Consider the following 18385-nt stretch of genomic DNA (forward strand, 5'->3'; position numbering starts at 1 on the left):
ACCGCTGAGGAAAGGAGCCCCCCAAAACTGCCGGTATTGCAGCCAGCCCTACCCTTCCTGCAGCTTGGAGCAGTTACAAGGTAGAGACTGGGAGGCTGTTAAGAGGGCGGCCAGGAGGGGCGTGTCGGGATTCCGACTCCCATTCCCTCTCACCCCGTCCCCTCAGATCCTTATCCCATAGGAAATAGAGGAAATACTGTAGATTTAATTGGTTCCCAGCAAGTCAATGGGCTGGGAACCAATTAAATCCGTTTCCATTATTTCCTATGGGATAAATTAATTCGGTTCTCAACCAAATCGGTTCTCAACCACACTTCTGGAACGGATTGTGGTCGAGAACCGAGGTACCACTGTACTTTGCTATATTTTGAGAATGAAATTAACAGGATATAATTGATATGATTCTGCATCAATGGCAAGATGTTGTCAGCTCTTCGAGGCAGTCTAAGTCAGAGAACAGACTCTACAGTATGATTAGAACAGTATCATGGTGAGGGCAGTGAAGGGCTACCAAAATGTTTACTACCACACAGGGGGCGTGGCTTATGCAGGACATCCTGAATTTTCTTTAAACATCTTTCAGTGCAAATTAGGTGCTCTGCGGTGGAGCTCCATTTTCGCTATCCCATTGTGTGTCGTCATCCCCCCGTCTGGGTAGCAGCCCACTCCTGGGTGGGGGATACCGCATCGGAAGTATAAATGAAGCTATGTGCACAGCTCTGAATGACCAGCAGGTAGTCACGTCGGAGCGAGATTTGGCTTCTGCGCATGCAGCAAAGTATTGTGAGAGGATGTGAGCACGAAATTTCAGCGATAGGGTAGAACTATCAGCCAGATCCACCCTGACTAGTTGCACATGCGCAGAAGCAAAAAAATTGCCAAAATCTCATGTGCCGGCACGTCTTCTCAAAAGATTTGCTTTCTGCCCATGCACAGAAGCCAAATCTCACTCCAACGCGTGCATGCGTTGGTCACCCAGAGCTGCATACACATCAGCACCAGTAATGGCAGTATGTTGGAAACCCTGCCTATACTAGAACTATACTTTACTGTGATAGACTATTGTAATTACAGTAATCCCTCGCTACTTCACGGTTCATCTCTTGCGGATTCGCTACTTCACGGGTTTTCAAAGTGGGCTTAAATCCATTAAATCCATTGAAAATTTTAAATCCATTAATAATTCTTAAAATTCTTCTACAGTACTACTGTACTCTATTAAAGAAACTGGTAGGGTATTACATGTATTTCCAGCTGAAAAACATTACATAATGACTGTTTAATGCAAAGGGTGGATTTTAAAACTCCAAATACTCGTTAAATACATTAAAAAATATTTTTCCTCTACTTCACGGAAATTCATTTTTCACGGATGGTCTTGGAACGCATCCCCCACAAAATACGAAGGATTACTGTAATTAATTTCAGCCTGGCGGCGGCGTCCATCCTTCTCATACCTCCAGGAGATATATCAGAGCCAATCTAAGCTGTATTTTTCCATGATTTGCTCATTTCCCGTGATTTAAAACTTGTTTTTGCTTTTGCAACTCATTGCATAGTTCCTCCACGGTCTTCTCAGTGGTTGTCCAGATAAAAATGTATTTGTTCTTTTTTGGATACATCTCTAATATTTTGACATTAAGTGGTGTGGACTTTGAGATTGTCTAAAAGAATCAGCATACAACAATGGAAAGAGAAATCTATACAGAAAGTATTTCCTTAATGACCCTCATTGTTACCAGTAACTCTGCAACAAAGTAAAGCAGTCCCTAAAATCATGTTAATGTGACTGTGCTATCTGGTTAGAAAGAGATAAGAGAACTTAGTTTCATGCTTTCAGTTTTTGTTTGCCTCCTAACCACTTCCTTGCACTTTGGAATACTCAAGTGCCTGGTTACTGTGGTGTAAGCATCAAAAGCAATGTGATAATAACAGAGCCAGGGCCAGGAGCTGCAAGTGCACTATGCAAACAAACAACTTGCAATACTCTCTTGAAACCCCTTCCTCTTCAATCTCTCCATTTAGCAAGGTAGGAGGGCAAAGGAATAAAGCATAAATATGTCCTTCTTTTCTCCTTTGCAAAAAACATCCTAAACTAATTTAAATGTTGACAATTCACACATAGCACCAATCCATTGTTTAGATAAGGTACAGGTAGCCTTGTTTACCAATCACTCATCCAGTAATTGTTTGAAATTACAATAACCTTGTGGCTAATTTATGTTCATTTAGGACCTTTAGAGCATCCCTCTGTCACATGATGGCCACTGTAGTCAGTGTAAGAGAGTAAGCTCTTTCAGTTTCTAAACATGAAAATTGTGCCAACACAATCAGGAGACTGTGAGTTCAAGTCCTACCTTAGGTATTAAAGCCAGCTGGGTGATTTTGGACCAGCCTCTCTCTCTATCTGTCCCTCTCTATCTCTATCTCTTGTCCTCTATCCAACCCATCTGCCAGCATTGTTGTTGTGGGACAGCAGGAGGATAGTGTGTTATTGTATATGTCCACCACCTTGGGTTATTTGTAAAAATAATAAAGGCAAGATATGAATAAATAATTTTTTAAAAAAACCAAATAAATATTATTTATGGGGCTACCTTTGAAAAGTGTTCGGAAACTTCAGATCGTGCAGAATGCAGCTGCGAGAGCAATTATGGGCTTCTCTAAGTATGCCCATATCACTCCAACACTCCGCAGTCTGCATTGGTTGCCGATCAGTTTCCGGTCACAATTCAAAGTGTTGGTTATGACCTATAAAGCCCTTCATGGCACCGGACCAGAATACCTTCGGGACCGCCTTCTGCCGCACGAATCCCAGCGACCGGTTCGGTCCCACAGAGTTGGCCTTCTCCGGGTCCCGTCGACTAAACAATGTCGTCTGGCGGGACCCAGGGGAAGAGCCTTCTCTGTGGCGGCTCTGACCCTCTGGAACCAGCTCCCCCCTGAGATTAGGATTGCCCCCACCCTCCTTGCCTTTCGCAAACTTTTTAAAACCCACCTCTGCCGTCAGGCATGGGGGAACTGAAACATCTCCCCTTGCCCATGTTGTTTTGGTATTAGATTGATTGTATGCGTGTTTTGCTTATTTGTTTTAAAACTCTGGGGTTGTTTTTTATGAATTTTAGCTTAAAATTGTCATTGGATTGGTGGGTATTGGATTGTCATTATGTATTGTTTTTGTCTTGCTGTGAGATGCCCCGAGTTTTCGGAGAGGGGCGGCATATAAATCCAATAAATCTAATCTAATCTAATCTATTTTTCTGAAAATTCAAGGGCATTCAGCTTTATCACCAAATTCTGATGATTTAAAATGGAGAGATTGAATCCAAGGATTGGGCAAAGGCTTTTTATTTGACATTTCAAAAAACGGAGTCAACAATATAATGGTTATAGACTCACTGAATGTGACTTTTGGCGGGGGAGGGGGGGCTCCTTTTTCAATCCTACCAAAGTGGATTTAAAAATTAATCTCCATTTTGCTATTATTAGTAGTGAATAGTAAAACCATACCAAAGAAAAAGACAAGCGCTTTTCCACATCCTAAGTGGTGGGTTTATTTAATAACTGTTGTTCGTTTATGTATAATGTTGACGTTGTAGAATAAATAACCTCAATACTTTGATATCATGCCATAGTACTATCTAGCAACTTCTCTGACTTTACTGACACATGGACAAGAAACCAACAAGAAATATTATCCAACAAAACACATGGATATGTTCAGGCAGTCCCTAGGTACAGAGCTCCAAGCAAGGAAAACTTCAGCTTCAACCTTCTTGTCCTTCATACAAGAGAGATCTATGAATTGAGGGAGATACTCTTGCATATAGAAGCAGCTGCTAAAAGCTGCTAAAAGAAGAGGTCGATACAGGAGCTAGATATGACTACAGCAATTTGTTGCTTCAAGGCATGGATGCCTTTGAAGATTAGCCTGAAGATTAGCAGCTGCTTTGGAAGAGCTGTTTGCTTGAAGAATATAATCCATGTTATGTCTAGACAGGATCTCTTGGTCTTTCTTTCTCCCACTCCTTCTCTCTCTCTCTCCCTCCCTCCCTCTTCTCTCCCTCCCTCACTCCCTCTCCTCTCTCTCTCTCAGTATCTCTCTCTCCCTTTCTTTCTTTCTTTCTTTCTTTCTTTCTCTCTCTCTTTCTCTCTCTCAGTATATGTCTCTCTCTTCCTCTCCTCTCTCTCTCTCCCCCTTCCCTGTCCAATTCTTTCATTCCAGTTTAATTGTATTCTTCTCTTTCTTCTTTTCCCAGCACATATATTCCTTCAAAAACTGGTTTCAGATGGACTGAGTAACCTAAGGTTGACCTGACCATGCTATCTAGTCTGTTGGTTTTTTTTCCCTGTTACATTTTGGGTAGATCATCTCTTTTGAGTAAATAAATATACAACAAAAGTGCAATTGGAATTTGTTGAGAAAAAGATGACTCACTTCAGCCAGCCGGGATAAATCTTTATGACTTCATTCTCTTTAGGTTTAGCTCTGATAACCCACGCTTCAGGAACGGCTTCTGGGAAGACAGAGCCTGGCTGCGCCTCTTCAGCTGTATCATTCCTATTAATGATGTCGTCACAAAACAAGGCCTGCTGAGTGAATGTCTGAAGTTCGTAATCTTGTTGATCATCACTGATGTAGTATGCCCTCAGTGCAGCCTCCTACAACAGTAAATCCTTGTTTTTTAAAAAAATCAAAAGAATATGCCTGAATGGAATGGTGATACAGCCCTCACTGGTGTCAAATATACAATTCCAATCAGCAGTTACATTTCCCCTAAGAAGTTTCGTGATAAGTATGAGAAATGTATAAAATTCTAATCTCTACTCAATATTGGCAAATTCTATCATAATGCATCATCATGCATCCCAATTACCAATGTACCCCATTCTAGATTGTTCTTGAAAATGTTAAGTGGTATAAAACGTGGTTAGCCTTGGGATGGGAGATTATGCGGTCATTCCAAGGTCTCAGAATAGATTGAGAAATTGCAATGACATTCTAGAAAGAACAGTAGTGATCTATTTTCCTAAATTTACTAAGAAATCAACATGGACCTGTTTAGTCATCACACTCAACTTTGCAAAAGCTTTGTTTAACCTCCTTTGTTGGTACAGTGACCATTGGTAGCCAGATGTCCCCCTCCCATTGAATAGGCATAATTTAATAACCTCTATTTAGAGTCAATCAAAACTCAAAATATACTGCTCAAAAAAATAAAGGGAACACTCCAATAACACATCCTAGAGCTGAATGTGAACAACGGCACATGAAATTCATTGCCGATCAGTGTTGCTTCCTAAGTGGACAGTTTGATTTCACAGAAGTTTGATTTACTTGGAGTTATATTGTGTTGTTTAAGTGTTCCCTTTATTTTTTTGAGCAGTGTACAAATAGCAGCATTATGCACATGGCAAAGACTGTAAAATATACTGAACATTAAGATAAAACTAAAAAGCCCAGATCTTTTTGTCTGTACTATACCAAATACTAGTTACTTTCTCACTGGTTACTGTGTAATAAAAGAGTAACCCTTGGATCAAATTATTGGTCTCTCTTACACACAGAATTAAATTCTTCAGCATTTTCCATAAACAATTTGATCTGTTGGCATTCTTACCACAACTTCTTCATTTTTTGCAATCCTCGGAACTGTAATAAGACGATACTGGTTACGTTTTACTGCATCATTCCCATCATATATTTTTAATATTTGTTTACCTAAAACAAAACAAGTATTCTAATATGTAACACAAGAAATACAGTTCAATAGCATAAACCTCCAAATTGCTGAGGCGCTCGAAAGGTTAAATCTTAATTGCTATATTGATGGATTATGATTACAGTTTTATTATTTACACTGATCAAAGAGGCTACATTGAGTTAACATCTGATCTGTAAGAAATAAGAAAGAATTTCTCAGATGCATTTTTAAAACATTTTCTCTTCCACTCATGAGCTATCAGACTACTGTCATCCAGTAGCATAGATTACCACATCAAGAGTTCTCCTTTCATACAGCAATTTAATCAGAAGCTAAATAAGTCATCAGAGATTCTCTAATGCAGTGTTTCTCAACTTTGGCAACATTAAGACATCTCAATTAACTTCAATTCCCAGAATTTTGACGATTGAAATCCATACGCCTTGAGGTTCCGATTGAGAAATGTTGCTCTAGTGCAGGGGTGTCAAAGTCAAGGCCCTTGGGCTGGCACCGGCCCGTGGGGTTCTTAGATCTGGCCCATAGAGCTGTCCTTGAAACAGCAAAGAACTGGCCCGCAGTGACTTTGCCAGCAAAAATGGAGCTTGGCAGGGCCAACTGAAAATGGAACTCGGGAGCTCGTTTTGCTGGCAGAGCGCTTGGCCCATGACCAGTGCCCTCGACATGAGTGATGTCAAGCAGGCCACACCCACCCCAGCTCCCCAAGATCAAACCCAACCCTCATGCGAAATTGAGTTTGACGCTCCTGCTCTAGTGAATCATGCACTGATCAGATAATTAGACAAAATTATCTTTAAGACCAATCAATTTTTAATCAGAAGCTAGATAGCTATCACTCAGAGGTTCTCTAATGCCGTAAGTGTTTCTGAACCTTGGCAACTTTAAGACAGATGGAATTAAAGGCATCTGGATTTCATTACTCTAAAATCTTAAAAATTGCATTGGCACCTTTTCATTTACATTCTCTAGCAAAATCTGGATCCAAACGGAACCATGATTTATGGCTGTACAAGACTGCCAGCTTTAATAGCAACAGCAACAGCACTTAAGAATTATATACTACCTCATAGTCCTTTACAGTACTCTCTGGGCAGTTTACAGCGTCCGCATATTGCCCCCCAACAATATGGGTCCTTAGTTTACCAACGTCAGAAGGTTGATTCAAGAAGTCTAAGTCAACCTTGAACCTCATCAAGATCAAACTCTTGGCAGTGGGCAGAGTCAGCCTGCAATACAGTGATCCCCCGGTTATTGCGTCCCCGACCATTGCGAACAGGGTAATTTGCAATTTTTGAACCCGGAAGTCAAAACACCATCTGCGCATGCGTGCCCTTTTTTCTATGGGCACGCATGCGTAGATGGCGCCGGGCAGATCAGCTGCTGGGCGGCTTCCCTGGGTCTTCCCCCTCTTGCTGGTGGGAGGGCGAAGCCCCCCCCAGCACCCGCTCGCCCGCCCTTCGCCCTTTGCCCGAGAAGTTCGCCAGGAGTCAGCGGAGAACGGCGCGCCTGTTTTAAAACGATCGGAGCCGGCCGGCTCCGATCGTTTTAAAGCAGGCGCGCCGTTCTCCGCTGACTCCTGGCGAACTTCCCCGCTTTAGGAGTCAGCGGAGAACGGCGCGCCTGCTTTAAAACGATCGGAGCTTTCCAATGAGTCCCGAAGACAAACGTCAAACTTCCGCATTTGTCTTCGGGACTCATTGGAAAGCCGCACGGGTGTTTTAAAACGTCGCCGCCGACATGGGGGGCTTGCTAGCACCCCCCCAAACCCGGGTTGGGGGTTCGGGGGGGTGCTAGCGAGCCCCCCATGTTGACGGCGACGTTTTAAAACACCCGCGCCGCCCCCAATCTTCGGCTCCTCACTAGCGCTGCGGAAGTTAAAAACACCATCTGCACATGTGCAGATGGTGTTTTTACTTCCGCAGCGCTACTTCGCGAAAACCCGCTCGTTGCGGGGGGTCCTGGAACGGAACCCTCGCAACGAGCGGGGGATCACTGTACTGCATTCTAACCACTGCACCAGGCTTCATAAGTATAAACCATCAATGCCATAATACTAATCTGAATTTCTACATAAGCCTCCATTCAAATGATCTACAAAGGCCCACAAGATCACATCCACAATCATACCCACTTTCCATTTATAGGCAATGTTTCCTCCATTTTCATCATCCTAAGGCAGTAATAATTTTCATATTATGCAGCAAAAAATGAGTCACAACACAATTTTAAAAAGCGTATAAAACTGACAAAACCAATATGATCTTCAGCACTCCGTGCTACGAATTTCATTTTATAGCTAAGGGAACAAAGTTTATGAGGTCCCAAGAGCGAAAGAAATATTGCTACAAGTACAATAAGCCTCCAACCTGTAATTTGAAATGTTATAATTGTTTGGAATTCTCTGAGAACAGAAACACACAGAATTTAAAAACCAAAACCAATTAGCAAGTGCACAAAATGTTCATATAAAAATAAAACAAATTTAATAAATCATACTACGAATTAGCAATAAAAATGTCGAGTCTTTCTTAATAGAGGCTACAATGTTTTAGGGCTCATTCCATGAGATTCTGTTACTTTGGGGTTTACTTCTCAATATTTTAATGTAAAAAAAATCTGTATACTAAATCCTGCTAAATATTCAGTATAACCTGAAGGTATTGATGAGCTGAGGTGGCGCAGTGGGTAGAGTGCAGTACCGCAGGCCACTAAAGCTGACTGCTAGATCTGCATGTCACTGGTTCAAATCTCATCACCGGCTCAGGGTTGACTCAGCCTTCCATCCTTCCAAGGAGGGGTAAAATGAGGACCCGGATTGTGGGGGCAATATGCTGGCTCTGTTAAAAAGTACTATTGCTAACATGTTGTAAGCCACCCTGAGTCTAATGAGAAAGGCGGCATAAATGAATGAATGAATGAATGAATGAATGAATGAATGAATGAATGAATGAATGAAAGGTCTTAAAAACATGTTGGTTAAGTAGCTGCTTTTTAAATATAAGTTGTCAGAGAACACAGTCTGACTTCATAAAATTAGACTTGTTCTCCAACAACTTATGATTTCATAAAATCAAACTTCTCCCATAGTTGATAGGTTTAGATTTATACTTTAGCCAAAAAGTCTACAGTTCATTTCAGGAGAAGAAAGAACAGTCCAAAATCCAGAAGATTTTGTATTTATTTTTATTTATTTATTTTATTTATTAGATTTGTATGCCACCCCTCTGCGAAGACTTGGGGCGGCATTACAAAATTAGAAAGAAAACCATAAGATCCTACAATTATCCCGGATTTCATACACCCTTATTAAGGAGCACCTATTGAATTCAATCACGGTGGAGAACACATGGTAGAAAATAGGACCATGCATCTTACATGGAATATTTTGGATTTAACTTCAAGCAATGCTTCAGAATCCATGGAAACACATTGCATCTCCCGTACCCTAGCAGAAAATATTTCATGCGGAGGAGGGATAGTTGTTTAGAATGGAAAACACCAAATATTCTAATGTGGGAAGATAAGATGAACCTTCAAATATTTTACATTTGAAGCTCAGAGGACTATCTCTGTATCTAGTGCATTAAAAAAATCAGAAGACTGTTGGAGAAAGGAAAAAGTGATCCCCGTCCTTAAATCAAAGCTTCACTAATACTGTACACACATTTTTAACCATTCTTGGAGACCTCATAACTGAAAAGTTCAGCAAATAAAAGCACGGTTAAGAGAAAGATTTAAGGTATATAGCAGGATGTTTGGAACTGAGCAATAAAAGACAGGGCTTGAACTATGTACAAATAATTGCATGCACTCTTGCTGAAATTTGAAATGAAAAAAGAACACATGAAAGGGTATAGGATAAAATTGGCTGAAAAACTGGTACATACATTGCTGGAACAATGGGAAAATATAGCTGAAAGGATTGAAATTCACATAATCTAATGGAGATTTTTTATAAAATGATGCACCATCAGTATATGACTCCAGAAAAATTATCTATCATGAGAAAAGGTACTGTATTTTTGGAGTATAAGACACACCTTTTTCCTCCCTAAAAGGCTGAAAATTTGGGTGTGCCTTCTACATTGAATGTAGCTTTTTCTAAGCTTTTTCCCCAGCCCTAAGGAGGTGCTAATGATCTTCCCACCTCTTACTAATATGCAGGCTTTTTCATTGTTACTCTCTCTGAAGAATGGTTTTCCAGTCTTTGCAGTCTTTTTTAAAATGCTATTTGCTCCAAACAAGTTTTTTTCAGCCCTAACAAGGTGTTAATGATGTTCCCAGCTCTTACTGGCTTCCAAGCTTTTTCATTGTTACTTGCTCCAAATAAGGTTTTTTTGGCCCTAACCAGCAGATAAAATAATGTACTGAAGCTGATCAGACTAAGGACGCTACCCAGATTAATATCTGGTAGGAATAATTTTTTCCCTATTTTCTTCCCCAAAACCCAAGGTGCGCCTTATACTCTGGTGCATCTTATACTCTGAAAAATACAGTACTTCGAATGTACAATATGTTGGAAATGTGGACAACATGAAGGGTTGTGTTGGACATGTAAGCCAGAACGTTTTGAATTCAAATACATTTGGTGATACACAGAATTATGGAGACAAAAATTTAACTGAACCAAGAATTCTTGGTAGGGATTAATGCACAATGAACTAGGGAAAACAGCCATTGAAGATTGTTTAATATATGATCATTGATGTGTGAAGATTCTGAAATACTCACAACGGAGAATTGATATAGAAGTCTAGAAAAATTGTTTGCTTACAAAAAGATCAGCTACTACATTTATTAAAAACTGGGCAGCCCTTAGGGGATTTTTTTGCTGAAAAAAGAAAATGAATTGATGATTTTATTGATCAGAAGAATAGAAAGGTTACATTATGTTGTGGTTAGCTCTGGCCCAGCTCCTGCCCCAAGGACTGTGGATGTGGGGGAGACATCCACATGCTGCAGGCCTGTTTTGCCCCCGGTGGAATCTGCTGATGAAGGCTCCTCTGACCAAGAAGACATGAGTGACAGGGAGGAGGAGAGTGGGGCAGACAGCTCAGAAGGAGATCAATTATCTAGCTCCTCCTTGGATTCAGAACAAGAGTTAATGATACAGCCACGCATGCGGAGAGCGATGCATAGGCAACAACAACTGAGAGATTATTATCAAAGAAAATGAGGCCACCTGTGGTTGGGTGGGGCTGTGGTAATTAGTGAGGCTGCTATAAATAGCAGCCTGTGGGTTTGGCCATTGTGGAGGATTATCTGATCCTTGTGTTTTGTGACTGCTTTACTGACTTTGACTTTTTATGTGCTGCTTTTTCCCCGCTTTGAAACTAACCCAGAGCAAAGTGTGTTTCACTTTGTGAAAGAAGAAGGACTGTGAATTGCCTCACAGCTGCAAGCTAAGTATCACAGAACTGATAAGGGACTTGTACAAATTACCAGTTTGTTTGGAGACGAGTGCTCTTTGCTCTACAAAAAGAGGGCTTGGTTTAAGTGAATTTTCATTATAAAGAACATTGTTTTGAATTTTCAAACGTGTGTGTGTCTGAAATTTGTACCTGTGAATTTTTGGGAGGATTCTACCAGAGAGCCCGACAGAACACATCATGGAAAGAAGAAAACTTGGTGGTAACCTTAAGGGGGGGGGGATAAGTATATAAAAGTTCCTATAACTGCTGTTAAAAAGACCAGAAATCACTTCTTTGTTATTCTTTTTTTTCCTACTTTTTTTATATTTCTTTTTCACTTTCCTAATACTTTTCTCTATTTCTCTTTAACTCAAAATTTATATTGTTTTTTACTCTATAGAAAAACATTGTTAATAACAATTATATTAAAAAGTACAATAAATAAGCTAACAAAATAGTACGGAGCTCTTAAACTTGACAATGCAAAAGGCAATGGGAGCTGTAATATCTTGAGGATTATTTTATGTAAAAAAAATTAAATTCTGCTTTTTAAATCACGTTGAAACTAGTGTATAAACAATTAATCAGCCACAATGAATGCAGATATTTAATTCAATAGAGAGAGCAGCGGATGTCTTTTCATATGTCATTTAATTAGGTTAATTTAGCCATTTTAACCTTACGTTATATGTTTTTAAATATTCAATAATAAAAAGCTACCGTAATATTTCAAAGAATCTACACTGCAGAGACCTTAAAGGGCTGAATCACACAAGCAACTTGAATTAATCATTGTTTAACAGCAATATTGTCAATTAAAACAAGAGCTGGCAAGCTGTCAGCTGCGCTAGTAAGCCATATGAGGAAATCGTTTCCAAAAAAGACTAAAATGTTCATTAAGACTGGCTATAATAACAAACTCTAGCAAGTCAGCCTGTGTTGTTCCTTCTCCTTTTTACATTTTAGTGACTCAAGGAGGCATCTCCCTGAACAAGACGCCCAGAGTCCCTTGGGAGTTGGGCGGCATACAAATCCAATAAATAAATAAACAATTTCCAAATGTTATATCTTTGTTTGGATTTTAAAGGGTGCTTCATTCCCTGTTGGTTAGGTAAGAAGAATTCCTGCATATTTCTGCAAGATCATCCTCTTGACTCTCTCTACATGAAACCTAAGGCCCATGGACCGGATCCGTCCCACGGATTGCTTAAATCTGGCCCACGGGAAATAGCAAATGACTGGGTCGCAGTGCCTCTGGCAACCAAAACAGGGTCCAGGCTAAAAACAGGGCACCATATCCCATTTTGGGCAGGAGGGTGCTGCAGGAGGTGTCCATCCCGTGTCCCGTCTCTCGCAGAGAATTACAATATTAATCTGGCCCTCGAAGAAATCCAGTTTGACACTCCTGCTCCTCTTGAAAATCTTTGGGACTGAATATTTTGCACAATAAAAAACCCCTGCAGATTATCTGTGTGTAAACCTTTGTGCTGCGGAGAGAATATGTACTTAATATCAAATGCCACTTACTTGAATCTGCTGAAGCCTGGGTTTCTTTTGATGATGATTGTGTCGAACTATCAACATCATCGTCATCATCTGTCGAAAGAAAAATTGGGAAAGGTATTTTATACGGAGGCTAATGTATTGTTTTAAGAATATTATAGTATTCAGAAACAATAAGCTCCCAATATTGCTTTTCTTATGTAGACATAATGTATTACATAATGAAGAGTGCTGAGTCAGGATACTAATGACATTTATGCAGTGAAGGGCTACCAAAATTCTTACTACCACAGTGTGGGCGTGGCTTATGCATTTTCTTTCAACATCTTTCAGTGCAAATTGGGTGCTCTGGGGTGGAGCTCCATTTTCGCTACCCCACTGCACCCCCCCCCCCCCATCCCGGCAGTAGCTCAACCCGGCATTTATGCCCTTGGAGGATTAAAAATACCTATAGCCATAATGATACTGTTTTATAACAGAGGTGTGCAAATTTAATTAAGCCTGGAACATTCTATTCCTGAATCAAAGAACCTGGCACAAATTTATTACATTTTATATATTATTTTTATGAAGAAAAGAAATGATACTGGAACAACCCTATTGGGGTTCCTGAATCCATGTAGAAATTTAAAATACATGTTTTTTGTTAGATAGGTGCAAAAGACTGGGAGCATACATGAAGTTCCAATCAAACTGATTTTTTTTACTAGTCATGCTTAAGTACAAGAATCTACTAGCTATAGCAATTAATTTGGTAGAAAGTTAAAAATTACAGGTGGTAGACATAGACAACAAAAGTAGGAGGAAGGAGACAGCGTTAGAATAATAGTAGATATATCTAGAAGAATATTATATATATACTGTATAAATATGGAGGAAGAGAAAGATATAAGTTTAAGAATAGCTCCGATGTTGGAACTGCTTGTCTGCTGACCATAAAATGGATTATAATTAGATGTACTCAGGGAAGGTTCAGAGGGAGACTGAGAGGAGGGAAGTAGAAAAGAGGTAGGGAGGGAGAAAGAAGGTAGAGGGAAGAGAGGGAGGTAGAAGGAGGGAGTAGTATGATATATGGAAGGAAAGCAGACGGGAGTTAAAGGTATAAAATGAGCAAATTACGGAATATATTATGGCATTTTGGCTAGAAATGTATAACTATGGATGTTCTGATACTGTGGTATATATATATGGATGTTTATATAAGTTTGGTGAAAAATTTAAAAAAAGAATCTATTTCAGCCCTACTTTCACGCTAAATAAGGGTCAACAGGATTCAAGAGAGGTCAGACTTAGTCTATTTGTGGCTAAATAATGACTCTGGGCTTATTCCTCTTTCGATTCCATCCCCAGTTTCTGCTATTCCTTCTCTTAGGTGAAGGATAAAGCTGAGACTATCAATTGGTTTAGCTCCACATGGAATAGGGTTTCCCATACTGGAGAAATGGCCATAACACACTTAGAGGAGGCGTGTTAAATCCTGGAAAGTTTAGGAAGAAGAATTGGGAGAAAGCAGGAATTAAAATGCAATGGTTGGCAACCTAGATGGCCTTAAACAGTGATGTTTGTTGACAACTGTCTGGTGGGGAGAAAGAAAAACCAGACGGTTGGGAAATCTGTAATATTTTTAGAAATGCTTACTTTGTAGCTTAAAGAATACAAGTAGGTGGACCACAACCCAGGGAAAGAGTCACTAAAAACCTAAAAAAGAAAGCATCTTGGCTTTTTATTTATGTTTGTTTTAATTAAACAATTAAATTTAATTTGCATGCCAGTTTGGTGTAGTGAAGCTGGGAGACTGTGATTTTTTTTTGGCTTTGGGTATAAAGCCAGCTAAGTGGCCTTAGGCCAGTCACTTTCTCTCAACCCTACAAGGGAGGCAATGGCAAACCACATCTGAAAAAAAGAAAACTGGAGAGAACTTTCCAAGAAGTCTCTGAGAATCAGACACAACTGAAAAGGGGGGGTAGTTAAATATGCAATTCAAAGTCAGGCTTCTGAGATTGGCAGCTATATAAATTAGCTTAATAAAATAAATAAATTTTCCCGAAATTGAAAATATTGGCCTAAGATGTACTGTAGAGGGCAGCAAAATATTGCTTTAGACTCCAAACAGTGTTTTTTTTTTCAGGATAACCCAAGCAAATAAATCACAGGATTTTTAAAAAAGTTTGCATATTTGTCCGATCACCAAATCTATCCCATGTTGTCCTATAATGGCCTCTTTTTTCCACTACAAATTTGTAATTAATGTGTTGGCTTAGAATTGTGGAAACTATAGTTTCTCTATGTGTAAGACATCAGGGAAAGAAGGCTGCACTGTACAATTTTTGATAAACTAAGAATTTAAATTTTATAATAGCTTACTACTTTGCCAAAATATTACTTTAGTTTGCTGTCACCGTCAATCTTTTCCAGTAAAAGGTTAAAACATTTTCTTATATTTAGTGAATTCAAAATAAACCCTACAAACCACAGTTTCTGATATTTTCAACTGGGTAAGACATTTCTTCTCTCTCTCTCTCTCTCTCTCCCTCCCTCCCTCCCTCCCTGTCTTTTTGGAACCTGCAAACCTGTCAAAGTTTCTAACCCTTGGAAGAAAAATAATCCTCAAATCATTTGCCAGAATTGCTATTTACACTGATTTTGTGACTACCATGGTCATCAACTGTTTGTAGTTACAAAGGTGATGAAAAAGTAACCAGCGCCTACATTTACTACTTTAGCAATCCTATAAAACAAAGAAAATCTGAAGTAAGATCATAAAAACAATAACGGTTCCACTTAGCGATAATGACCAAGTTGCCAATCCCAATTATGTTCACTAAACAAAGATTACCTGTAGCAGAACAAATGAAGTCATAATGTTATTTAACAAAAATCCATAATAATATAAATGTAAGAGAAAAAGACAGAAGAGAGGGAGAGAGAAAAAAACAATAATGAAACAGCTTAACATAATTTCTGAACTTTACCTGGCTCTACTTGTATGCTTTCTGATATTCGGAAACAATGCATTTTACTGAAGTTCCGACAAAATAATCGCACACAATTGGGCGGAAGAATCATGTTCCTTAATCTTCCAAAAGTACACTCAGGAGGCACAATCACACAGCAAGCAGCATGAGCCTACAGAAAACACAACATCAAGTTCTCAAGAAGCTGTTTCAGTATAGCCAAGAGGTTGTAAAATTACATTTCATCTCCTGTAGTTTGTGATATTCTACAGTGGCAGCAATAAAACAGAAATGACAAACTTAATGCTTCCCCCCCCAAAAAGCTGCTATGCAGCTGAGAGATGAGAACACTTATATTTTCAGTGCTACATAATTCAGCATTCTTTTAGCTGTAACTACAGACATGGTTAATTTCTCGCAAATCCAAATCCATATCTGAGCTTTGATAATAATGTGTGTGTCTATATACTCAGAACTACAAGCTGTTTTAATGGAGGAAGAAAGTTTATACTTAAAAAAAAATCAGATTTCCCTTACAAAGAATGAGGAAATCGTTTGAACACAAGAATATTTCCGTTCCTTTATCAAGTAAGTAATGATAGCATCAGAAATAACAGCTAATATTTATTTGTTGTTGTTTTTTAAGTTTACTCTTACTCTATGGTTCTACTTCATGGTATCAGACTTCTTTTATGTGAGTCTGTTTGTTTCCGAGTCTTGATTCCTGGCAACAACTGTACAAGTCCCTACAGGTCTTTTGGCAGCATTTTTAAAGTGCATTCTTCCGGTGGCTGAGAGGGAGTGACTGGCCCAAAGTCACCCAGCCAGCTTTGTGCCTAAGGTAGGATTAGAATTCAGAGTTTCCTATTTTCTAGCCCAGTGTTTCCCAACCTTGGCCACTTGAAGATATCTGGACTTCAACTCCCAGAATTCCCCAGCCAGCAAATGTCCAGATATCTTCAAGTGGCCAAGGTTGGGAAACACTGTTCTAGCCTATTGCTTTATCCATTACACCAAACTAACTCTTTTAGTCTGTCTTACATTTCTTTAATTCTTTAAACTTTATTGAATTAATATCCCTCCTTTATTGTTTTTATAAGCAACCCAAGGTGGTGAACATATTTACTGCTCCTTTTTCCTCCTATTTTTCCCCACACCAACCCTGAGAGGTGAGTTAAACTGAGAGAAAACAACTGGTCCAAGGTCACCCAGTTAGCTTTCATGGCTAAGGTCAGACTTGAACTCGCAGTCTTCTGGGTTCTAGCCTGGTGCTATAACCGCTAGAGTAGACCAAACTGACTCCCTCCTTTCAGTGTATATGTAACTAGCGGAAATGTTACCATCTGTAGAGATTTATTAAACACACCCACACACCCACACCCACACACCATGCTAATAATTCTGAAGCTTATTTGATTTAATAAGTAGCCAACAGAACATCCAGGAATTTTGGATTACTCATAGTTAGAATGTTTTCTATCTTGTTTGCAAATTAAGGTAGAAGATTAACCACATGTCTTATCCTCCTTCATCTCCACAGCGCAAAATATATTTTGTGTGCCTGGATGGTTTCAAATTCTGACAGCACAACACATACACACAAAAATACTTTCAAGTTTAATTCAGGTGAAATTTTAATAGCCTGCTTTTAACAATAAAAGTAAAACGGGATTAAGGCCTTTATGCCCTCGCTTAATGACGATAATTGGAGCTGGACTTTCTGTTGCTAAGCAATGCAAAATCATACATCTGGAATGCTAGGCAACAGCAGTTCTGGCAAGCCCCGATTACCATTGTTAGGAGAATTACTGCAGGTCATTAAGTGAGGATTTCTAACTCGCTGCTGATTTTGCTTGTGGGGAGTCACCTGGGAAGGCTGCAAATCACAATTATCTCATCATGGAAATCCAGGCTGGTTGTTGAGTGACCAGATCACAGACCTATGACCATGCACTGAAAGAGCCAGAACTTTAAGGACTGGTCATAAGTGGTATTCCTTCAGTGCTTTTCTAAGTTTGAACAGTTGTTGAATGAGTGGTTATTAATCATGGACCACCTGTATGCTGAAACCTTGCCAAAACTTCCTCATATACTTTTCTCTCAGCTACAGAGATATCCACAGAGTGTGGGCAAAAGGGTCAAGGTGGGGGCCATGAAAAACAGGCCGACTGAATCAAGTTCAGTCAGATCTTTGTGGTCAGCATCCTGATTTCTTTTGAAAATCCCCAGGTTTTAACGATGGAAACAATCATGGGTTATTTCTCTCCCTCAAACTCCAGTTTTCTATCTAATGGTGCTATTCAGAAGGAATAAATGTTTTGCTTTAAAGGCTAAACTTTTAATCTCCAACTTTGTGTTGTACCTATACCTTCTATGAATTCAAATAACCATTTTTATTATTAAGCTAGGGACCACCACAAAGGAAATGATGGTTTCCCAGAGTAGATGCTGTGCGGTTTCATGTACATTTCAATATTGTGTTTTGTTTCCCACAGTTATGGTAAATACTTTTGAAGAACAACTTTCTTTCCTTGGAATATATTTATTTGTTTCCTTGAAGACTTGCCTGAGCCTTAACATACTTACCAGGATGCCACACCACTCACATCTCATACCCAAGAGCACATCAGAAGAGCCACAGGTTTTCTTACAAATTTTGCAACGTGAGCCTGATGGAAGGTTTCCCTCCCTCCAGTGATGATGGTACATATCCTAAAGAGAAGCAAAATCACCAGAATTATGTTAAGAGGGCATCATAATATTTTGCACTATCAGGCTCAAATTTGGGTAGATG

General features: G+C 39.5%; 1 protein-coding gene across 2 annotated transcripts in view; it reads right to left on the reverse strand.

Moving 5' to 3' along the window:
- The window catches only part of DGKQ (diacylglycerol kinase theta), a 132268-nt gene that overhangs the window by 60490 nt on the left and 53393 nt on the right, over nt 1-18385 (reverse strand). For both annotated transcript variants that reach the window (XM_070742292.1, XM_070742293.1), the window contains exons 5-9: nt 18178-18303; nt 15610-15763; nt 12662-12730; nt 5622-5722; nt 4439-4662 (exon numbers count right to left, since the gene is read on the reverse strand). In XM_070742292.1, coding sequence (XP_070598393.1) covers nt 4439-4662; nt 5622-5722; nt 12662-12730; nt 15610-15763; nt 18178-18303 — 674 coding nt within the window. The remainder of the gene's footprint in view (nt 1-4438; nt 4663-5621; nt 5723-12661; nt 12731-15609; nt 15764-18177; nt 18304-18385) is intronic.

The sequence above is a fragment of the Erythrolamprus reginae genome, chromosome 2 (genome assembly GCF_031021105.1).
Source record: "Erythrolamprus reginae isolate rEryReg1 chromosome 2, rEryReg1.hap1, whole genome shotgun sequence".
Classification (NCBI taxonomy): Eukaryota; Metazoa; Chordata; class Lepidosauria; order Squamata; family Dipsadidae; genus Erythrolamprus; species Erythrolamprus reginae.